Consider the following 24357-nt stretch of genomic DNA (forward strand, 5'->3'; position numbering starts at 1 on the left):
CACTTGATACGGTAATGCATTTGGCTCAACTTCATTCTAACCATTTCAACCAACATGTTCCACGCATGAGTGTGGTAATTAGAGATGTGTAGCATGCAATCATGGCCGTCCACGTAACCACGTCTCTGTCGGCATTTCATCGAACAGTGTACGTGTTCTTGATTAGGCCCTTCTCGAAGTAGATCTAATGAGTTTGTAGCTAAAATGGATGGACCCTTTGTGTTGTAGGTGGTTTTGGTGGGTATAGGTTTTAGGGGCCATATAAGAGAGTTCGTGACAATGGGTGGTAATTTATTGAAGTGAAAAGTGGAGGTGGCAGCGGATGATAGTAGTTTCTTTGAGCTCATATTACATGATCATAGCCTGTCCAAAGACGAACTATTTCTCAAACTTTTACATCTAGTGGGTGCTCCTTGATTGTATAACAAAACTTCGAGATGGGCAATTTGAGCTTGTCAAGCCAAGCACATAAGTCGAATATTTTGCCCAGAATTAGAGAACTTTTAACTTCATATATACGACACCGAAACAATTGATAATTCACAATTCATGAGACTTGAGATGGCTATTACTAGCGAACAGAAGGCGAGAACAAATAGGACTCAACTAAAAGGGAATAAAGAGAAGCCATCCCACTTCATCTCTGGTGATAACTATTCGGGGAAAGTAAACTTATAACCATAGACCACAATTAATGGCTATAACTTGAGTCATGGGATTCAAGACAGAACCTGAATATATATCAACTCAAAGATGTCTGGGTAAAGAGCATCCATGGGAAGCAAATAATCAAAAAATATAAACCAATCATTAATAAATAAATAAATATGGTGAATGTGTAAGTGTAACCATTGCATATAATAAAAAAATACAGAGACTTGCAAAAGAGCCATAGTAGAATCCAGGGCCTCCTCTATGCTAAGTCACTAGAAACTTGTATGATCAACTTTTTAGTTAATCAATCGGACGAATAAACATCATACGTACAGTTATGCTGAAAATTCTATATGTTACACTTTTAAGGCTTAAAATTTCACTTTATCAATTCTTTATTACTATGCCCTAAACTTGTGACTGTACAATACAAAGACACTCTGCCTTATACGAATGCCTTCGTATAAAAATGGTATCTCAGTTAGACGAGAATCTGAGACTTAGCTGCACCACGAGAGCATTTCTTCCGCCCAGTCTTGCTAAGAGCACAGACACAGATCCGAGAAGTTCGTAATCCTCATCCCAGAATAACAAGGAAGCCATTTCTGGATTCTCCAGGAGCATTTTAGATGTCAAGAACCCCGCAATAGTCCATGTCTGGAAAAGTCGTGCTTGTTTTCCAATAAACTTCCTGTTCGGGTGTCATAATATTCAGGCAACGGTCAACTGCAAGCCTCTTTTCAGCCATGTCAACTGCCTTCTGGGCTAATTCAAATTTTCCCATCTTGATGCATGCCAATGTGAACTGAAAATGAGGTAATTATAAATTTTAGAAAGAAAGCTCAGTTAAAAGACTTAAGATAGAAAGCAATTGCTGATAACACGAGCCCATAAACCAAAAAGAAACAAATTTGGATGCATACAGGAACTATCGTTACACTTTTGTTTCAGATAAAGAATACACGACCAGAGCTATCGTCCTGCCGTCATGGTTTATAAATGCTATCTATCTACTTAGGGCATCATTACATCGTTGACTACGAAGTAAAACTGGCCATTCAATGAATCAACCTAAAATGGAATGTTTAAATACTGACTCCATACTGATTTATAAAAAGGGGTAAAAGGGAAGGGTGATTTTTTATGCAACCAAATCCACATACAAAACGCAAGCAGCTGGGTTGAGCGTGAATAGACATGGATCTACTGGTGGACCTTGTAAAATTATTGTTCACTATTGTTGTGGCCACCAATTATACTAGGATGACCATAAAAATACCCAAAAATATAAACATGTATTGGCTATCCTCAGAAGCCTAAATATATATGTCAGTGATATCTAAGCTTACCTGCCACAAAAGTGTTGGCCAAGATCCACCATTATGATATGACCAGGGGCTGCAAGGATTTATAAAGAAAAAGTATCAGTGTTGATGAACATTTTTCAATTGAACCATAACATAATTTGCTATTGCTATAAAAACAGGATATCTACACATACACACCTACAACCACACAATGAGAAGAGTCTATAAATTAATAAGGAAGATTTAGAAATAAATTAATTATAGATTTTGAAATCCATCAATAAAAATCTTTCATTATAAATTAAAATAAGGAAATAATCTTGTAATCATGGAATTAGAATCAATTATCAAGGTATTTTTCAATATTAGGGTAGCAAATTAAAACATATTATTTCCTGACATAAATTATATAAGTCATAAGTTAAGATACATAAGCGCGAAAAGTTAAAACATATTTTTAATTATTATATACTTATATCAGTTATTAGACTCTAAACATGTTCTCTATTATTATATATAATATATATTAGTAATATGAAAATGTACAAATTTAGATAAGTTATAGACCATATATATCATTATAACATATATATAATTACCTAATATATGTAAATGTTAATATATATTATATATATTCTTGCAAAGAAAAAATTTAGGTCAAAAAAAAAATGAATAGAGTAAAAGAAAAACCATAATCATACAGATATTTTCATAGTTAATAAAAAGTAAAAATACATTGCAATATTTTTAAAAGAAAGAGTTACCAAAAAAATAAAATAATAAATCAACTATGAAATGATAAAAAAAAAATAATAATAAGCAGGTACGTGCCAGACTTACGAGTAGTTAGGGATTATTCACATGCCCAAGTCCTATGCAATTTGAGGATATTTCTTGTGCAGATAACCAATGGGATGCAAAGAAAGATTTGCACGACACTTACCTACTTGTAGACTTATAATCATTACCTTAAACTCTCTCACTATAAATAGAGGACATCCCTCTCATTTACAGGATTGGCTGATCTTAGTCTAAAACAACTTATACTCTCTCTCTCTCTCTCTGTCTTCTCTCTAGTTTGTAACTGAGCTCGCCTCACGCGACCCAATTTTACCCATCTATTAATACAATAGCAGTAGACGTAGGATTCGCTTTTGAGCATTCGAACCACTTTAAATATCGCTTCTCATTCATTGTTTCATTTCATGTTTCTTTATCACGTGTCATTTCTAAGCCCGTTTAGCATTTTACACGTGCGAGTCGTTAGTGTTAAAATCAAGCATCAACAAAAATTAACTCTGAACATTGCTTATTATAAATTCTAGCGAAAGTTAGTTAAAGTAGAGAACGTTTATATGGAAATTGTGGATTATTTAAAAATTTTATTTTTGTTAGGACTTAGATGGATCTTAACGAAAGTATGAAATTAACTAATTTAATTAAATGTATACGTATAAAAAGTTATTTCGCATTATGAAGTGAATCTTCTCATCCCTAAAATATACAAACTAGTAATGCATGACTGGAATAACACATATGTAAATACACGTAGAAAATATAATACCAAATCTAAGGCCTCTGACAACAACAAAAATTTCAAGAAGTTGCTCGCTTTATTTGTTTCTTTCAACAGCCACCACCACCACCTCCGCCTCCACATCCTCCTCCTCCTCCTCCTCCTCCTCCACATCCTCCTCCTACGCATCCTCCTCCGTCTCCACATCCTCCTCCTCCTCCTCCTCCTCCTCCACTACGACGCTTCCCCGGGGTGCTGTCACCACAAGCGAATATGACCATGGATATCATTGAGACTGATGCAACCACCGCGCAAAACAGAAAAAGTCCCCCAAAATTGCTTCCTGCAGGGACACTACCATCAATAACGAACAACTCTCTGGCCATTTTAATTTGATGCTTCTTTCTCTTCTACTCCTAGCCAGTATATATAGATGAAGAAGAAAGGACTAGTCGTCAATGTAACGATATCTACAAGTTAAATTCAGTATTGTGCTGCTTAAGGTGTTTTGTAGACTTGTATGAAATTTATCAAGATTTAGAAATAAATTGATTATAGATCTTGAAATCCATCAATAAAAATCTTTCATTATGAATTAAAATAAGGAAATAATCTTGTAACCATGGAATTAGAATCAATTATCGAGGCATTTTTAAGTACTAGGGTGGCAAATTAAAACATATTATTTCCTGACATAAATTATATATGTCATAAATTAAGATATATAAGCGAAAAGTTAAAACATATTTTTAATTGTTATATACTTATATCAATTATTAGATTCTAAACATGTTCTCTATTATTATATATAATATATATTAATAATATAAAAATGTACAAATTGAGATAAGTCATAACCCAATATATATTAACAATATGAAAATGAACAAACTTAGACAAGTTATAGACCAAACAAATGTATGTGTGTGTATATATATATATCATAATAACATATATATAATTACCTAATATATATGTAAATGTTAATATATATTATATATATTCTTGCAAATAAAAAATTTAGGTCCAAAAAAAAAAAAATAATAATAAATAGAGTAAAAGAAAAACCATAATCATGCAAATATTTTCATAGTTAATAAAGAGTAAAAATACATTGCAATATTTTTAAAAGAAAGAGTTACCAAAAAAATAAAATAATAAATCAACTATGAAATGATAAAAAAAAAATAAGCAGATAAGTGCCAGACTTGCAAGTAGTTAGGGATTATCCACATGCCCAAGTCCTATATAATTTGAGGATATTTCTCGTGCAGATAACCAATGGGATGCAAAGAAAGATTTGCACGACACTTACCTACTTATAGACTTATAATCATTACCTTCAACTCTCCCACTATAAATAGAGGACATCCCTCTCATTTACATGATTAACTGATCTTAGTCTAAAATAGTTTATACTCTCTCTCTCTCTCTCTCTCTGTATTGTCTCTAGATTGTAATTCAACTCGCCTTACACGACCCGATTTTACCCATCTATTAATACAATAACAGTGGACGTATGATTCGCTTTTGAGCATCCGAACTACTTTAAATATCACTTCTCATTTATTGTTTCATTTCATGTTTTCTTATCACGTGTGATTTCTAAGCCCGTTTAGCACTTTACACATGTGAGTTGTTGGTGTCAAAATCAAACATCAACAAAAATTAACTTTGAACATTGCTTATTATAAATTCTAGCGAAAGTTAGTTAAAGTAGAGAACGTTTATACGGAAATTGTGGATTATTTAAAAATTTTATTTTTGTTAGGACTTAGATGGATCTTAACGAAAGTATGAAATTAACTAAATTAATTAAATGTATACGTATAAAAAGTTATTCCGTATTATGAAGTGAATCTTCTCATCCCTAAAATATACAGGATTTCATTGGTTATTGATTTTCAAGGTGATATGAAAAGAAAAGAATCCGATAAAAATTTGACTTTACAAACTAGTAATGCATGACTGGAATAACACATACGTAAATACACCTTGAAAATATAATACCAAATCTAAGGCCTCTGACAACAACAAAAATTTCAAGAAGTTGCTCGCTTTATTTGTTTCTTTCAACAGCCACTACCACCTCCTCCTCCACATCCTCCTCCTCCTCCTCCTCCACATCCTCCTCCTCCTCCACATGCTCCTCCTGCTGCTGCTCCTCCACCTCCACTACGACGTTTCCCCGAGGTGCTGTCACCACAAGCGAATATGACCATGGATATCATTGAGACTGATGCAACCACCGCGCAAAGCAGAAAAAGTCCCCCAAAATTGCTTCCTGCAGGGCCACTACCATCAATAACGAACAACTCTCTGGCCATTTTAATTTGATGTTTCTTTCTCTTCTACTCCTAGCCAGTATATATAGATGAAGAAGCAAGGACTAGTCGTCAATGTAACGACATCCACAAGTTAAATTCAATATTGTGCTGCTTAAGGTGTTTTGTACACTTGTATGAAATTTATCAAGATGTGGATTTTGGAAGCTTCAAGAGTACTGTCGTTTGTAACAGGGCGTGACAATTCAAACACCATGGGACAATGCTTTGAAAACTATATGAAATAACTGAAGTGACTCTCTAGAGTCGGAACAGCATATAGCGTTCACATATAATATTATCATTTGAAGCCAAGCTAATTGAATGTCCTACGAATCTTCCAAGAACATTAAATTCAAGCTGGATTTTGAAGTTTCAAAGTAGATATTTTCATTGAGAAAATTTAAGGAATGACACGAAGAAACGATGTGATTGGTTTGTGCATGGGAGAGGTCTATTAAAGATAAGTCCAAACATGTACAAAACTTGTAGTTCTTCTTCTCCTTATATATATATAATTAGTAAAATTATTTTTTCTATTTTAATTCAAAAAGCATATTACTCGATAACTTTTTTATTTTTAAATGAGAAGAGTCTAAAAAAGGTAATTGATAAGAAAGATTTAGAAATAATGATTATAGATCTTGAAATCCTCATAAAAATCTTTCATTATGAATTAAAATAAGGAAATAATCTTGTAATCATGGAATTAGAATCAATTATGAGGCATTTTAAATATTAGGTGGCAAATTAAAACATATTATTTCCTGACATAAATTATATATGTCATAAATTAGATATATAAGCGAAAAGTTAAAACATATTTTTAATTGTTATATACTTATATCAATTATTAGATTCTAAACATGTTCTCTATTATTATATATATATATATTAATAATATAAAAATGTACAAATTGAGATAAGTCATAACCCAATAAATATAAGTATATATATATAATATATATATATATATATATATATATAAATATTATAATATAATATATATATATATAATATATATTATATATTATATATTATATATATATATAATCACAATAACAAAATATCATTTAAAAAAAAACTAAATATACTTCTTTGTATAGAATCTATCAATAATCATCTACAAAATTAGAACATCATATATATATATTTGATACATAATATCATAATAACATATATATAATACCTAATATATATGTAAATGTTAATATATATTATATATATATTCTTGCAAATAAAAAATTTGGGTCCAAAAAAAAAAAATAAATAGAGTAAAAGTAAAACTATAATCATACAAATATTTTCATAGTTAATAAAGAGTAAAAATACATTGCAATATTTTTAAAAGAAAGAGTTACCAAAAAAATAATAATAATAATAAATCAACTATGAAATGATAAAAATCCCCAAATTCCCGCGGGCTGAGTTCGGGGATTCTCCTAAATCTCCGTTCAGGGACTCCCCTTGGGCCTCGAGGCCAGGCTTGGAGACAGGGGTTCTTGACCTGACCCTTGCCTATCCCTTGGTTTGTAAGATATTTAATGAACTTTAGGGATTAGTTGATATGTATTCAAGCTCGTTTGAATACTCCAGATATAAAAAAAAAAAAAAAAAACATATTAATTAATTGAGATGTGCATAAACAAGCTCGAATACCCGGTTATAAAAAATAAAAAATAAAATTTCCTTTCCTTTTTAATTAGAAAATGATAAAATTATTGGTTCTTGTACTATAATTTAAAACTATCAATTGCATGCCACTGATGATCACAACCATTAAAGGTCAAAATATCATTAGAAATTAAAAAAAAAAAAAAAAATCAATAATATATAATGCATGTGGCTTTCAATATCATCAACAACCACCCTATGAAGCAATGTTGTATTGATAAAAATATTATGAGAATGAGGTTATTTCCCATGTGATGATGAGACTATGCCGCCAATGGTTTCTGGCCTCTGAATTCAACTTTCTAATGAGGTTACTCAAATGTCTCCCCTCCAAACCAGTTTTTGAGATGTCCAAATGCTCTATGGTGTTCACCACTTAGTTGACTCTCTTTCATAATTCAAATAGCCCCTATGTCTTTGACAGCAAAACTGGCACATCTCTCTTCCCCAATTAAATCATCACTTAATGTAAAACCCATCTTCAAACCAACTATAAACCTCTCAATCTTAGAGACCCAGTTGCCAAAATGTCAAAATTTGAAACTGTTCACTCAGATACTCTCTCAAATGATTCTTACTGGCTTTATTACAGACACCTTTGCTGCAAGTAGACTTTTCAAATGCTCCACTGAATTAGACATCGATTACTCTTTCAAAGTCTTTGGTTACATAGAGAACCCAAATGCGTTCATTTTTAACACCATGATCAGAGCCTTTATTCAAAGAAACTCTCCTCAAAAAGCCATTTTTTTGTACAAACTTATGCTGAATGACAATGTGGGTGTTGATAATTACACTTACCCACTTCTTGCTCAAGCTAGTGCACTACGTTTATCCGTTTTTGAAGGGAAATTGATTCATGATCACGTTGTGAAAGTGGGTTTTGATTCAGACGTATATGTTAATAANTTGCAAATAAAAAATTTGGGTCCAAAAAAAAAAAATAAATAGAGTAAAAGTAAAACTATAATCATACAAATATTTTCATAGTTAATAAAGAGTAAAAATACATTGCAATATTTTTAAAAGAAAGAGTTACCAAAAAAATAATAATAATAATAAATCAACTATGAAATGATAAAAATCCCCAAATTCCCGCGGGCTGAGTTCGGGGATTCTCCTAAATCTCCGTTCAGGGACTCCCCTTGGGCCTCGAGGCCAGGCTTGGAGACAGGGGTTCTTGACCTGACCCTTGCCTATCCCTTGGTTTGTAAGATATTTAATGAACTTTAGGGATTAGTTGATATGTATTCAAGCTCGTTTGAATACTCCAGATATAAAAAAAAAAAAAAAAAACATATTAATTAATTGAGATGTGCATAAACAAGCTCGAATACCCGGTTATAAAAAATAAAAAATAAAATTTCCTTTCCTTTTTAATTAGAAAATGATAAAATTATTGGTTCTTGTACTATAATTTAAAACTATCAATTGCATGCCACTGATGATCACAACCATTAAAGGTCAAAATATCATTAGAAATTAAAAAAAAAAAAAAAAATCAATAATATATAATGCATGTGGCTTTCAATATCATCAACAACCACCCTATGAAGCAATGTTGTATTGATAAAAATATTATGAGAATGAGGTTATTTCCCATGTGATGATGAGACTATGCCGCCAATGGTTTCTGGCCTCTGAATTCAACTTTCTAATGAGGTTACTCAAATGTCTCCCCTCCAAACCAGTTTTTGAGATGTCCAAATGCTCTATGGTGTTCACCACTTAGTTGACTCTCTTTCATAATTCAAATAGCCCCTATGTCTTTGACAGCAAAACTGGCACATCTCTCTTCCCCAATTAAATCATCACTTAATGTAAAACCCATCTTCAAACCAACTATAAACCTCTCAATCTTAGAGACCCAGTTGCCAAAATGTCAAAATTTGAAACTGTTCACTCAGATACTCTCTCAAATGATTCTTACTGGCTTTATTACAGACACATTTGCTGCAAGTAGACTTTTCAAATGCTCCACTGAATTAGACATCGATTACTCTTTCAAAGTCTTTAGTTACATAGAGAACCCAAATGCGTTCATTTTTAACACCATGATCAGAGCCTTTATTCAAAGAAACTCTCCTCAAAAAGCCTTTTTTTTGTACAAACTTATGCTGAATGACAATGTGGGTGTTGATAATTACACTTACCCACTTCTTGCTCAAGCTAGTGCACTACGTTTATCCGTTTTTGAAGGGAAATTGATTCATGATCACGTTGTGAAAGTGGGTTTTGATTCAGACGTATATGTTAATAATACATTGATAAATATGTATGCTGTTTGTGGAAATATGTGTGATGCACGTAAACTTTTTGATGTAAGTCCTGTGTTGGACTTGGTTTCGTGGAATTCTATCTTGGCAGGTTATGTTAACGCGGGAAATTTAGAAGAGGCGAAGGATATTTATGATAGGATGCCTGAAAGGAACATAATTGCTTCGAATTCAATGATTGTGTTGTTTGGTAGAAGAGGTTATGTGAATGAGGCTTGTAGGTTGTTTAATCAAATGCCTAAGAAAGATTTGGTTTCATGGAGTGCGCTGATTTCTTGTTATGAGCAGAATGAGATGTACGAGGAGGCTTTGGTTATGTTCATGACAATGAATGATCATAAAGTTATGGTGGATGAGGTTGTGGTTGTTAGCGTTCTTTCTGCCTGTGCACATTTAACGGTTGTGACAACGGGGAAATTGATCCATAATTTAGTTGTGAAGATTGGAATTGAATCTTATGTTAATCTTCAAAATGCATTGATTCACATGTATTCAAGTTGTGGGGAAATAATATCGGCTGAGAAACTGTTCAATGCAGGTTACAGCTTGGACTTGATATCTTGGAATTCTATGATATCAGGGTACTGGAAATGTGGTTCAATTGAAAAGGCCAGAGCTTTATTTGATATCATGACTGAAAAGGATGTTGTGTCTTGGAGTGCAATGATTTCAGGCTATGCTCAAAACAACCAATACTCTGAGACCTTGGCATTGTTCCAGGAGATGCAGCTTCATGGGATTCAGCCTGATGAGACCACTTTGGTGAGTGTCATCTCAGCTTGCACCCACTTGGCCGCCCTTGACCAGGGCAAGTGGATTCATGCATATATAAGGAAGCATGGACTCAAGATTAATGTCATTCTGGGTACCACGCTTATAGACATGTACATGAAACTTGGGTGTGTGGAAAATGCAATGGAGGTTTTCCATGGGATCGAGGAAAAGGGGGTTTCTACTTGGAATGCTCTCATTCTTGGCTTTGCGATGAATGGCTTGGTGGGCAAGTCACTTGACATGTTTTCAGAGATGAAGAAAAGCGGTATAGTGCCAAATGAGATAACTTTTATAGGGGTTCTTGGGGCTTGTCGGCACATGGGCTTGGTAGATGAAGGGCACCATCATTTTAATTCCATGATTCAAGAGCACAGGATGGAACCCAATATTAAGCATTATGGATGTATGGTTGATCTTCTAGGACGTGCAGGTATGCTCAAAGAAGCGGAGAAACTCATTGAGAGTATGCCCATGTCCCCAGATGTTGCTAGTTGGGGTGCTTTGCTTGCAGCCTGTAAGAAACATGGTAACCATGAAATGGGGGAGAGGGTAGGAAGAAAGCTTGTTGAGCTTCAACCTGATCATGATGGTTTCCATGTATTACTGTCCAACATACATGCGTTAAAAGGTAATTGGGATCATGTTCTTGAGGTGAGGGGGACAATGACGCAACGTGGAGTGGTGAAGGTCCCAGGCTGCAGCATGATTGAAGCAAACGGAATAGTTCATGAGTTTCTGGCAGGGGATAAGACACACCCACAGATAAATGAGATCGAGGATATGTTAGATGAAATGTCAAAGAGATTGAAGATTGAAGGTTATGCACCAAATACACATGAAGTTTCACTTGACATTGATGAAGAAGAGAAGGAATCCACTCTATTTAGACACAGTGAGAAGCTTGCAATTGCCTTTGGGCTTATAACTATAAGTCCACCAACACCAATACGGATAATCAAGAATCTGCGAATATGTAATGACTGTCACACTGCAGCAAAGTTCATTTCCAAAGCTTTTGATCGTGAAATTGTGGTGAGGGATCGTCATCGTTTTCACCACTTTAAGCAGGGTTCTTGTTCTTGCCTGGATTACTGGTAGCAGATTATCATACTTGGGCAAATTGATTTATTTACTTTGTTGATGAGATCTCACCTGAAGAACTTGTCTAGTTCTACCAGAGTATGAGTTATATATTCTGTGCAGTTTAGTTGTGCAATGGGTCTCCTTGGCATGGCATTGATAGGATATCTTGCATTCCAGCAAAGCTTTATTGTAGCAACAAATAGCTCACCCGGTAAGGATTTATGCAGCCACTTATGTTGAGAAGTGAAAGCAGGCAGTAATTTTAGTGTGCCATGGTTGAGGACAATTTGGAGGTAAAAACAGTAAATTGTGGATATTTTCAATGGAAAACCACTGCAGATCTATTATTTTACAAAGAGGCCATTTTTCTACGAACTCATTACTATGCTGGACACAAGCATGGGGTTTATATACCATGTTCATTTCTTTGCATGGCACTGGTTTGGAAGATACCACCAAGGATCCAGGTACATGAGCCATTTCTATTATCAACCACATATCTTACTTCATGTTATTGCTTGAAATTAAATCCATGTCATTTTTGTTATGCAGGGTGTTGAGCCAGACTCCTTTATCCAAAGATTGCTTCAGCAAACATGTGACAAATTGGTAGGAGCTTTTAAAGAATATGTTTCCATGGCGAGGATAGGCACAGTTTTAGTATATTGGTATAACGTGATGGCACAAATGTAATTCCTCCAAGCAGATTTGCCTAGCTTTTTCTAAAGTTGCGTCCATTTCTCTTTTACTAATTGAGTTACACTTCTGTTCGAGTTGCAGATTGTCATTCAGCTGAAGTGATTATCTGTAGGAGAAAAGTTCTCCAATCAGTGTCTATCCTGTATCTTGGTGATTGTGATTGTGGGATGTATCGACATCATAATAGTACTTGAAATAGTACCAGCAGAGGAGTCAGGCAAACTAGGCTCTCCATTTGTACATCGATTTAATAAAAGATATTTGCTCTTTATGTGTGTGCATTTTTGGTTTGCTATTCTGGCACTAATATGTTCATTACTGTTACCATTTCAACCAGTTTTTGCTTTTGCAATGAGGGCCTTTGGTAATTCTGCATTTCCAGAATTTGATCAATATGTATGCTGGCAATGAATGTTCTCTTACCAAGGTACAAAATGAACCACTTTCATTTTTATATAACTTTGACAAAACCTTTTGGCAGCTAAGTGGTACAAGATGAGTAACATTGACCGAATACGAAGCTCCCAATGAATTAAGTATTTCTGCAGCTAAATGATACAACAAAAGTAATATTGACCAAATACAACAACAATGAATTAATCAGAATGAATATTTTAGATTCAAAAATGTGCATTTTGCTAATATTGCTTGATATCTTCTTCATCTATCATCATTGACCATTATTTTTTGAATGATGTTACATATCCTAAGTTTCTATCCCGAGTTTTGTATCTCTAGTGATTTGTCATTGTTTGAGAAGGATTTGTAGATTATGTGATCCATGTTGTGTCCCTGAAAAATAATGTAATGTCACTAGCCGCAAAAATTTGAGATTTATAACACTGCCCCTCTTCTTTTATTGACTTTTAAATGGACCAAAAGAATGAACTTCTTCTACAAAGAATTCCGGACCTGTAAACATAAATCTCTTCCATGTTACCAACATAAGCTTGTCTGTGAGGACCAAATGATATTCAGGAGTTCAAACACTTCAGCCAATAATCATCTTAAGGTCTTCTTATCTCTACAGCTTTCGCTTCTTTTCAATTTCCACCATTCAGGTCATGTATTAAGCAGTCTATATCAGGCACATTTTCTGTTTCGCTCATATGCCTGATCATCAGTTCCAAAATTTCGTAGACAGACTCTGTGTGAGAACCCATCTTGTCACTAACAAAAAAACTATAAACCTGGTTCTTCACCTCTATCCAACTCCTCCCAGCTTCTTTCTTGTTTCCCATAAGTTTCATTAGCTTCCTCACTTTCGCAAAGTCTCCCCATTTACCTTCATCCGCATAAATATTTGACAGCGTCACATAAGTCCCCATCATATTTGGCCTCAAATCTAAAACTCTCTGCGCCGCCAATTTGCCCAAATTTGGAAATCTATGTGCTTTACAAGCACTGAGTAGTGTACCCCAAATGGACTCATCAGGCTTGAGCGGCATACGCTCTATCAGTTCATATGCCTCCCTGACTCTCCCAGCTCGGCCTAGCAAATCCACAACACAGCCATATGTCTCTTTATCTGGCTTGATATTGTAATCACCCATCATTGAGCTGAAGTACCTCAAGCCTTCATCCACTAATCCAGCATGACTGCAAGCACTCAGAACAGCCATAAAAACAATTCTATCAGGTCGAACACCTGATGTAACCATCTCATCAAACAACTCAACAGCCTCTTTTCCATATCCATGTGCCCCATATCCAATCATCATTGAAGTCCAAGTGACTAAATCTCTGCGAGACATTTCCCTGAAGATTTTCTGCGAGTCAGATATGTTTCCACATTTGGCATACATATCGATGAGCGCATTAGCCAATGCCAAGTTTCCATCAATGCCTCTGCGAACAATTCCACCGTGAACCTGTTGTCCACACCTCAGGACTGCCAAATTAGCACAGGCAGCTATAATACTAGTAAATGTGAAGCAATTTGGACAGAATCCTTCTGACTCCATCTGTGAAAATATATTGAGAGATTCTAAGGAATCCGTTCTTTCATATCCAGCTATCAATGTGTTCCATGTTATCAAATCTTTTTCAGTCATCTCATGAAAGTATTGATTTGCCTCAGATAAGCCACCACACCTGCAATACATGTCTAGCATAGAATTCATTACTGGAAGATTGGATCCGAACCCATGTTTAGTCACTGCTGCATGTATTAGCTTGCCAAAAATAAGCCGTCCAGTCGAGGTACAAGCTCTAACTGCGATCGAAAAGCTATATGGACTCAATTCTACTTCCTCCTGCTTGCAATAAAATGCAACAATATTAAGCATATATTATATACTACATCTATTTTATACATTTCTATAAAACTACCCGAAGTGAAGCTTTCCTACAACAAAGTTGATATCTTGTTGAAAATTGTAACTCTGTTCAAGCAAGCCTTACGTCCAACTAAATGGGGTCAACTATATAATTTTTTATATGCCATCCTATCTATCTGGAGCCACAATTTCCGTTTAGTGTTAGCAATGACACTTCTATTATGAAGTTTGTCAGGTGAGGATGTCCACAATTTTTTAAAGACCAGACTTGAGCTCTTGGCGAAAAGTTAACTGTTTTCACCAAAACTGATAGGAGCGACATAACTGTCCTTACAACTCTTTCGGTTAGAGTACAAGTCCGAATTTTGAAAGCGGAAGTGTTTTTGAAAACCTCACAATATGTTTGAAAAAAGTAATACTATGATAATTAACTACCCACCATTAGCATTTGTCTGAAGACTCTGAGGCCAGCATAGCCATCACCTCTGTGAGTGTACCCAGTGATCAAGGTAGTCCACGAGACATCATTCTTAATTTTCATAACTTTAAAGACTATACAGGCATCATCCATGAAAACACAGCACGTAGCATACATATCCATGAGTGCATTATCAACATAAATCGACCCTTCCAAGCCTTTCTTAATAGCCAGTCCATGAACCAAAGCCCCATGCAAAACACACTTCATTGCTTTACAAGCTTTCAACACACTTGATACGGTAAATGCATTTGGCTCAACTTCACTTCTAACCATTTCAACCAACATGTTCCACGCATGAGTGTGGTAATTAGATGATGTGTAGCATGCAATCATGGCCGTCCACGTAACCACGTCTCTGTCGGGCATTTCATCGAACAGTGTACGTGCTTCTTTGATTAGGCCCTTCTCGAAGTAAGATCTAATGAGATTTGTAGCTAAAATGGATGGACCCTTTTGTGTTGTAGGTGGTTTTGGTTGGGTATAGGGTTTATGGGGCCATGTAAGAGAGTTCGTGACAATGGGTGGTAATTTATTGAAGTGAAAAGTGGAGGTGGCAGCGGATGATAGTAGTTTCTTTGCGCTCATATTACATGATCATAGCCTGTCCAAATGACTGAACTATTTCTCAAACTTTTACATCTAGTGGGTGCTCCTTGATTGTATAAACAAACTTCGAGATGGACAATTTGAGCTTGTCAAGCCAAGCACATAAGTCGAATATTTTGCCCAGAATTAGAGGACCTTTAACTTTCACTTATATACGCACCGAAACAATTGATAACTTCACAATTCACGAGACTTGAGATGGCTATTACTAGCGAAACAGAAGGCGAAGACAAATAAGGACTCAACTAAAAGGGAATAAAGAGAAGCCATCCCACTTCATCTCTGGTGATAACTATTCGGGGAAAGCAAAACTTGAAACCATAGACCACAATTTAATGGCTATAACTTGAGTCATGGGATTCAAAGACAAGGACCTGAATATATATCAAACTCAAAAGATGTCTGGGTAAAGAGCATCCATGGGAAGCAAATAATCAAATACAATATAACCAATCCATTAATAAATAAATAAATATGGTGAATGTGTAAGTGTAACCATTGCATATAATATAAAAAATACAGATGACCTTGCAAAAGAGCCATGGTAGAATCCAGGGCCTCCCTCTATGCTAAGTCACTAGAAACTTGTATGATCAACTTTTTAGTTAATCAATCGGACGAATAAACCATCACTACTGTACAGTTATGCTGAAAATTCTATATGTTACACTTTTAAGGCTTAAAATTTCACTTTATCAATTCTTTTATTACTATGCCCTAAACTTGTGACTGTACAATACAAAGACACTCTGCCTTATACGAATGCCTTCGTATAAAAATGGTATCTCAGTTAGACGAGAATCTGAGACTTAGCTGCACCACGAGAGCATTTCTTCCGCCCAGTCTTGCTAAGAGCACAGACACAGATCTCGAGAAGTTCGTAATCCTCATCCCAGAATAACAAGGAAGCCATTTCTGGATTCTCCAGGAGCATTTTAGATGTCAAGAACCCCGCAATAGTCCATGTCTGGAAAAGTCGTGCTTGTTTTCCAATAAACTTCCCTGTTCGGGTGTCATAATATTCAGGCCAACGGTCAACTGCAAGCCTCTTTTCAGCCATGTCAACTGCCTTCTGGGCTAATTCAAATTTTCCCATCTTGATGCATGCCAATGTGAACTGAAAATGAGGTAATTATAAATTTTAGAAAGAAAAGCTCAGTTAAAAGACTTAAGATAGAAAGCAATTGCGGATAACACGAGCCCATAAACCAAAAAGAAACAAATTTGGATGCATACAGGAACTATGCGTTACACTTTTGTTTCAGATAAATGAATACACGACCAGAGCTATCGTCCTGCCGTCATGCTGTTTATAAATGCTATCTATCTACTTAGGGCATCATTACATCGTTGACTACGAAGTAAAACTGGCCATTCAATGAATCAACCATAAAATGGAATGTTTAAATACTCAACTCCATACTGATTTAAAAAAAGGGGTAAAAGGGAAGGGTGATTTTTTATGCAACCAAATCCACATACAAAACGGCAAGCAGCTGGGTTGAGCGTGAATAGACATGGATCTACTGGTGGACCTTGTAAAATTATTTGTTCACTATTGTTGTGGGCCACCAATTATACTAGGATGACCATAAAAATACCCAAAAATATAAACATGTATTGAGCTATCCTCAGAAGCCTAAATAATATATGTCAGTGATATCTAAGCTTACCTGCCACAAAAGTGTTGGCCAAGATCCACCATTATGATATGACCAGGGGCTGCAAGGATTTATAAGAAAAATGTATCAGTGTTGATGAACATTTTCAATTGAACCATAACATAATTTGCTATTGCTATAAAAACAGGATATCTACACATACACACATACACACACACACATAAAGGATATATATGCACACATATACATGCGCACATGCACACACATGCGCAAGTGCCTGCAAAAATATACACACAGAACTCACGTGTTCTTTGGATCACTGCCAGTGATAATACGCCACTCTTCATGCTCCACAGCAGGGTAACATATCTTCAAAGGCATATGCCCCACAAGATCATCCCATTTGGCTTCAAAAAGATTTAAAATAGCTTCGTTTTGCTTTGGAGTACCCAAAGATGAAATGATGGACCAAAGGTTACCAAGCGTGAAGAACCTAAAATCCATGTGAGCAGGCTGTAGATTGCCAATCAAATATCCACCTTCCTCTGGTATCCAATCCATTAGCCATGCAGGAATTTGATCAGGATAAATATTGAATTTGTTGGTGGCATCCATGGAGTACTCTTCTGTTTTGTACCGGTATATTTCATTGATCTTCTTCATATCCACCCAATAATATTCTCTTATGTGAAACGATAATGCACTCAGCCTATTGTTGATGGCTCTAACTAAATTTTTGGATCCTTCACTTACTGAGAGCATCTCACGAGAACACCGTAGGGCTGTATAAAACAAGGCCTGCAGAAACAAATTTTAGACAGGTAAGTTCATGATATTGCATTCCAAGCATAGTTCAACTTCATTAATTCGGAATTTCATGTTTCTAATTAATCCCCCTCCCACATTCCATATAGAGCTTTAAAAACTCAAAAAGTTCAGAAACCAGGTATCTCCATCAAACAATTCAACATGGGGAACAGCTATCTCTCAACGGTTTTTCTCATTCACTTCACATAGACAAGTTAAAAGGGTAGACACACCATGGAAAGTATCCTTCTAACTGGCATGCAGATACTCAATGACAACATGAAATACCCAATTTTTAGTTGAAAGGTAAATACATAAAGGACAAGAAAAAGAAAGATGGACTCAAACTCACTTGGATCTCAAGGGGGTGACCATGGATACCCATCCGACGGTCTATCATGCAGGACCCATCAGTGACTAACAAAGAAGGAAACATATCGAAACCATCAGCTAAGCACAAATTCATAATCAATTTTATGCCCGTCTGAACATCCACCCTTTCTTGTAATGCATAGTCACCAGTGATCTTTCCATATGCCCTCAATAAAATAATCCACCACAATCCTATTACAGAAGCATAAAAACTGATGCTATCACAAACAGAAACTCCAGGAATAACTTACAAAAGCACAAGGCAGAAAGTACTAACAGTGTGACATCTTAACTCTTTAAAAGAAAAAAAAAAAAAAAAAAAAAAATCATATTTTGTCAGTGCACAAACCAGAATCTACAGGTGCAACACGACCAATTGCTGATTCACCAAAATCTGGATCTAGGACTTCTTCAAACTTATTGCCATCGAGAGGTACACTTCTGACTTTAAAACTAGCTGGCATCAATCCCTGTCCTGGGCTGTAGCAGTCCACCGTTTTCTCCCAACTCTAAATTGAACATGAAAAAAATATAGTTACTTCAAATTGATCAAATACCATATGGCTAAAATATGCTAGCAATGCAATCAACAGAAAGGGACAATGAACAAAGTAAAACAGATTGTCATCCCATATTTGAGACTGCAGAACAGGAAGACAGTTTGTAACATGACAAACAAAGAATCAGAGATAAATAAAATTAAATCTGACAAAAACTTCCCCTTCAGTAGTTTTGGCAGAAGTTTGCATCACAACTACCAAAATCATCAAACTGATAATTGATAATGATATGCCCTCTTAATATTATATATATATATACCTTCTCTTAAATATGTATCCTCTCAAAATCATGTAAAAGAATAACACAATATAAAACGATCATCACATGAACCTAAACATAAACAATCATGCAATAGAATAATACAATATAAAACCATCATTAGATGAACCTGAACATTAAAAAAACAAATATTCATCATCAGACATAAGTAGCCAAAGCACAAAATAACATATTACAACCACTAAAAAGCAATTACGGTAAACTATGAATTATCACCTGTAACTGCAAGGTATGAAGGAGGAAATTCTTCAGTATTTCCGATTCTCCTCTCAGCAGGAAAGCCAAAGCAGAAGGCACGAAATCACGAATAAACACTTGATCATAATTCAACGGTTGTTTATCATTAAGATCATTAGCAGCCATAGTCCCTACAGGACTCCCACAATACGTTACCACAGATTCTTGCAACAATCTCCATGCCTCCTTTTCAATATCAGTCTCTTCTCTCCTAGGACAAGTCTCAATCCTTGATTTTTTAACACCCTCCAAATTTTTGTCTCCATCGACTTCTTCAACACTACCAACTTCAGCTATTGATTCTTGCCCCCCCACAATGTTTTCATCTTTATCAATTCTCTCAACAACCAAAGGCTTAACATTTATACCATTTTGAACATAAATTCTTTCAAAATTTGTATCATTCACACGAGTCTCAACAGAAGTTGACAAGTTTTGAACTTTAGATGATAACCTACAAACTGCAACGTAAAAACCTCTACTTTTAGTCGAAACACCACTATAAGGTCTTGAAACAACCCTGGTTTGGCCAAAACTAGGGCTCAAAGCGCAAAAACACTTCTGGGTATTGTAGAATATGCGTGGAAAGCTCGAAATTTTAAAAGGGTAGGTTTGGATTTGGTTGTTTTGACCAAAAGTTAAAGAATTTTTGGTTAAAGTGTGGTGATGGTTTTTAAGGGTTGGTAACGACAAAATTGAACCATTCCCACGAGTTCTTAGAAGTCTGCCGGAGAGCTTCATTGTAGAATTTCCCAAAAGAGTGATTGTGTTCATTACAAGGATTGAAGATTTTGATTGAAAACAAAATCAATTGATGCAAAATTGTGTAAAACTTGTGTATCGCTATGTATATTATACAACTTTAAAAATCATAAAAGTATTTGAGAGAAGAAAAAAAAATTAGAACTCACATAAGGAAAAAAGAGAGATATTAGTGCTTTGAGATAAAGGATTTGATGAGAGAAAAATGGTGTCAAATGATTGTTGAAGGAGGAGGATGGTTCTATATAGGTGGCGAGTGGCGATGGAACGAAGAAAGAAGAGCTCAAGTTTTGGGCAACAAGAAAGGTTATTTTCAATTTCTATTTTGCCACCACGCCACCACTAGTCTTTTTTTTTTTTTTCATTGGTATTTTTAGATTTTTCTTATTACAAAATAAAGGTTTTTGAATTTATTGAGGACCCCGGTGTAATTGCATCAAATGTGAAATAAAAAGGGTTCAATTGTGTTTGTAGATTGTCAATTATCAAGGGCTTGATTTTTATGATACCAAGTTCATTCAATTCCTTTTAGACTTATATAGTATATTAATGGTGCATAAAATAGATAATAAAACAACTTTTACAAACAAGCATGGCTTCTTATTTGATTGAACTGAAAAAGCACAAACTAAACCACCCCTAATTTTATGGTTTGCTATGAATTTGTTTTCCACTTGGCTTCTGAGTAAATCTTTCAAAGATTTTAATCAACAAAAACGGTAGCTTTTACTATGCTATATTTAGAAAAAATTCATTGTTTATAGGCTTCTATTTAGTGGAGACAATAGAGAGATAGTGCTGGTGATGTGTCAAGGGATAGCAATCCATTGCCTCAAGTATCAGCAACCACCACTAAACAACTAAGGATACGTTTGGTTTATTATTTTGGATAGGATTTTGGGGATAGTATTGGATAATTGAATATGGGAGTATTACGAGGTAAAATTTAAAAATTTATAAAAAAAACTCTATAAGTTTGCTAATTTAATAAATACCCTAACATGTAAAATTACAAAAATACCCCACTACCTGCAATGCCAGATTCTGACCACCACCGTCGGAATCTGATCGAAAAATCGCGTTACGACACAGACCGATCGGATCTGTGTCGTATCGCGATGTTATGGCCTTTTCCAGCCAGATCCACCACGGATCTGGCCTAAAAAGGCCAGATCTATGGCCTGTCGTGGCCATCGACGGTTGAAAAAGGCCAAAACGACAGCCATCTTTGGCTGTCGTTTTTGGTCAACGATGGCCAAGATTTGGCCGTCGTTGACGGCCAGATCGGTGAATTACCGTCCAGTTCTGGTCCAATCGGTAATTCACCGTTGTGGCAGATTCCGGCTGCCACCGACGGTAGTTGCCGGAATTTGACAAGTATGTGTCACGGGGGTGTTTTTATTAATTTTTAAACTTTTTTTTCAGTGGGTATTTAATGAAATTAATAACCTTTTGGGGTCTAAAAGTAATTAAAAAAATAGGGTAATATTTTTAGAATAATGTGCCAAACATTATTTGGAGAATATGATTGGGAATATGGATAATAATAATAAGCCAAACATGCCCTAAGCTTCTTTTCCACCACTAACATCTTGCCACATTTCATCCCTTTTGTGGAGTTTTTGGATCCTGTTTCATTTCATTGCAAGACTATCAGAAAGTGTACAAGAAACAAGATCGCTTTTATTTCTAAGCGGAAAAAGTGCACTGAAAATAGATAACAAATCATACGTATTAAGCCTTATCCACAATTGCTCAATACATTTAGCTTTCAATTGACATCGGCAATCACAGCCAAGTATATCAATAAGCACATGATGGTTTTTGAGAATGGAATGGACCAAAGGCTTATGGTTGTTCAACAATGAACAAGATTAGAGATCACTTTTGGAGTAAATCAAACAGTATGTTTTCTAAGTGGGTTCATATCATATTGAATTTGCACAAACCAAATTTTGAAACCAAGCTTGCATTTCTTCTAGCATTCCCATTGCCTGTTCACATTTCACTATGTGTTGATGCATCTTATAGCTTACTTCAAAGATGATGAATTAAATATCATATATAAATCTCATGAGTTGATCCTTTACTTAAGTGGAGAATTTGGCAAATTTACCATAAAGGCTTACCTCATCTTATCCGAACTCCACAAACTGTATGTAATTACTTTACCTTGTCATGACAGGTTGAATGAGAGGCTGTGGATAGAAGAAAAAGTGAAGTGGGTCATTGTCTTATCCTGTCCTGACTGTAGAGAGAGGTGAAGAAAGGAAGTTGGGAGTTGGGCAGAGCTAAAACCCAAAACATTAACTCTAAAGTTTCGCCACCAACATGGCAACAGTGGTGGTGCTACAGCAGCAACCGCACCCTTCTTTCTCCATCCTCACTTCTTCTCTCTCTGACTTCAATGGCGCCAGACTCCACAACAATATTCCATGGCATCACTCTCCCCTGCCGAAAGCGGCACTTCAAGTTACAGCATCAAGACTCCTTGTCAAAGATGGTCATCAGGTATTAACAATCTCTTTCATTACTGTTTACTGCTTTTGCAGTTATTTTTTTTTTTTTTTTCACATTGTTGAGGACGTCGAGTTCAATTGTTTGAGCAACTTGATAATCTGCAATATATTATCTGTTCTGGATGATGACTTTGTTTAGTAGATGGAAATTCAGCACCAATTACCCGACAAGTTCCTGGTGAATGAGTCTAGGATTATGCTGATTGTTCTGCTTAAAATTGTGTTAAGGGTTTATTAACTTTGATTTCATAGATATGCAAGAACTGAATTCAGGGTTTTCTTTTTTTCATTTTCAGTAATTCAATAATCATTTATATCATACTACATATAATGCCACTATACTTCATTGTCAAATGAAGAAACTTGCTCTGAAATAATAGAAGTCAAAACAAGTGAAATCTTTCAAAAAAAAAAAAAAAAAAAAAAAGGTTAATATGTCCTTGGTGAAGTTTTTTGAAAGTTAATTGCTGAAGAACCTGTAATGACTTCTCACAACACATTTTCTTCATTTAATCAGACCAAGGCTTTTGCAGTTCCAAGGAGGAATGCAATGGCATTGATCTTGTCAAGTTATATCTTCTCAGAATTTGCTTACCGCAACGCTGCATTTGCTCAATCATCTATTGGATTCAGGGAATACATAGATACCTTTGATGGTTATACCTTCAAGTATCCTCAAAACTGGATTCAAGTTCGAGGTGCTGGAGCTGACATATTCTTCAGGGATCCTTATGTTCTTGATGAAAATGTTTCTGTGGAAATGTCATCACCATCATCCTCCAGGTACAAGACTGTTGAAGACTTGGGTCCACCAGAAGAAGCTGGAAAGAAAGTACTTAAGCAGTATCTTACAGAGTTTATGTCTACAAGACTTGGCGTCAGGCGTGAATCCAGCATTCTTTCCACAACTTCGAGAGTTGCTGATGATGGGAAGCTTTATTATGAAGTGGAGGTTAGCTATATTCTGATGTTGAACATCAAAAACACTTTTAGTAACTATGATACATTCATTTTCTTTTATGTGCAATCTAGTTGTGTTCTTTAGTTTTGTGTATTGAAAGTTGAAGCTCCTTGTTATCAGGTAAACATAAAGTCATATGCAAACAACAATGAGTTGGCTGTGATGCCACAAGATCGACCCATTAATTTGGAATGGAACCGGCGTTATCTTTCAGTTCTGGGAGTTGAGAACAACCGGTTATATGAGTTGAGATTACAAACACCAGAAAATGTATTTGTAGAAGAGGAAAGTGATCTTCGCCAGGTTATAGACTCCTTCAGAGTAAACAAGGTGGCTGCTTGATCAATTTAGATACACCCCCACATTTTGTGATTCAAATCAAGAGTCTTTCCAATGATAATTCTTTGCTTAGAGGACTTGAAACTGTATTTCCAGTAGCATTAATAGCTTTTCCAGTTTGGGAAATCATAATAAGGCAATGAGTGCTTTCCTTTGATCATTTGTAGTGTATAGATCCTGAAAGCTGTTGTCTGATTGAGAAAGTATTTATCTGCAGTCTTCACG

The 24357-nt window shown here is 35.4% G+C and overlaps 4 protein-coding genes across 6 annotated transcripts; 2 read left to right on the forward strand and 2 right to left on the reverse strand.

The window, feature by feature from the left end:
* Nucleotides 1-9529: 9529 nt before the first annotated feature.
* Nucleotides 9530-12542, forward strand: LOC116124873 (pentatricopeptide repeat-containing protein At3g62890-like). Its single transcript, XM_031410636.1, has 3 exons — nucleotides 9530-12075; nucleotides 12161-12297; nucleotides 12389-12542. The coding sequence occupies exon 1, from the start codon at nucleotides 9530-9532 to the stop codon at nucleotides 11621-11623; it is 2094 nt and encodes a 697-aa protein (XP_031266496.1). The 3' UTR covers nucleotides 11624-12075; nucleotides 12161-12297; nucleotides 12389-12542.
* A 300-nt stretch (nucleotides 12543-12842) lies between these two features.
* On the reverse strand, nucleotides 12843-15924 carry LOC116124875 (putative pentatricopeptide repeat-containing protein At1g56570). Its single transcript, XM_031410638.1, has 2 exons — nucleotides 15026-15924; nucleotides 12843-14562 (listed from the first exon to the last, which is right to left on the reverse strand). The coding sequence occupies exons 1-2, from the start codon at nucleotides 15650-15652 to the stop codon at nucleotides 13351-13353; spliced, it is 1839 nt and encodes a 612-aa protein (XP_031266498.1). The 5' UTR covers nucleotides 15653-15924; the 3' UTR covers nucleotides 12843-13350.
* Nucleotides 15925-16119: 195 nt separating this feature from the next.
* Nucleotides 16120-20613, reverse strand: LOC116124874 (alkaline/neutral invertase A, mitochondrial-like). The gene is made up of 6 exons (XM_031410637.1): nucleotides 19531-20613; nucleotides 18824-18983; nucleotides 18455-18666; nucleotides 17600-18093; nucleotides 17347-17395; nucleotides 16120-16790 (listed from the first exon to the last, which is right to left on the reverse strand). The coding sequence occupies exons 1-6, from the start codon at nucleotides 20323-20325 to the stop codon at nucleotides 16464-16466; spliced, it is 2037 nt and encodes a 678-aa protein (XP_031266497.1). The 5' UTR covers nucleotides 20326-20613; the 3' UTR covers nucleotides 16120-16463.
* A 1895-nt stretch (nucleotides 20614-22508) lies between these two features.
* On the forward strand, nucleotides 22509-24292 carry LOC116124864 (psbP domain-containing protein 1, chloroplastic). 3 transcript variants are annotated; one of them, XM_031410626.1, is made up of 3 exons: nucleotides 22509-22824; nucleotides 23356-23784; nucleotides 23914-24292. In XM_031410626.1, the coding sequence occupies exons 1-3, from the start codon at nucleotides 22645-22647 to the stop codon at nucleotides 24133-24135; spliced, it is 831 nt and encodes a 276-aa protein (XP_031266486.1). In that variant the 5' UTR covers nucleotides 22509-22644; the 3' UTR covers nucleotides 24136-24292. The 3 variants fall into 3 exon arrangements, with proteins under 3 accessions (XP_031266486.1, XP_031266485.1, XP_031266487.1); XM_031410625.1 differs by having other exon boundaries at nucleotides 22510-22824; nucleotides 23350-23784; XM_031410627.1 differs by having other exon boundaries at nucleotides 22530-22824; nucleotides 23366-23784.
* Nucleotides 24293-24357: the final 65 nt, after the last annotated feature.

Source organism: Pistacia vera, unplaced genomic scaffold (assembly GCF_008641045.1).
Source record: "Pistacia vera cultivar Batoury unplaced genomic scaffold, PisVer_v2 Contig157, whole genome shotgun sequence".
Classification (NCBI taxonomy): Eukaryota; Viridiplantae; Streptophyta; class Magnoliopsida; order Sapindales; family Anacardiaceae; genus Pistacia; species Pistacia vera.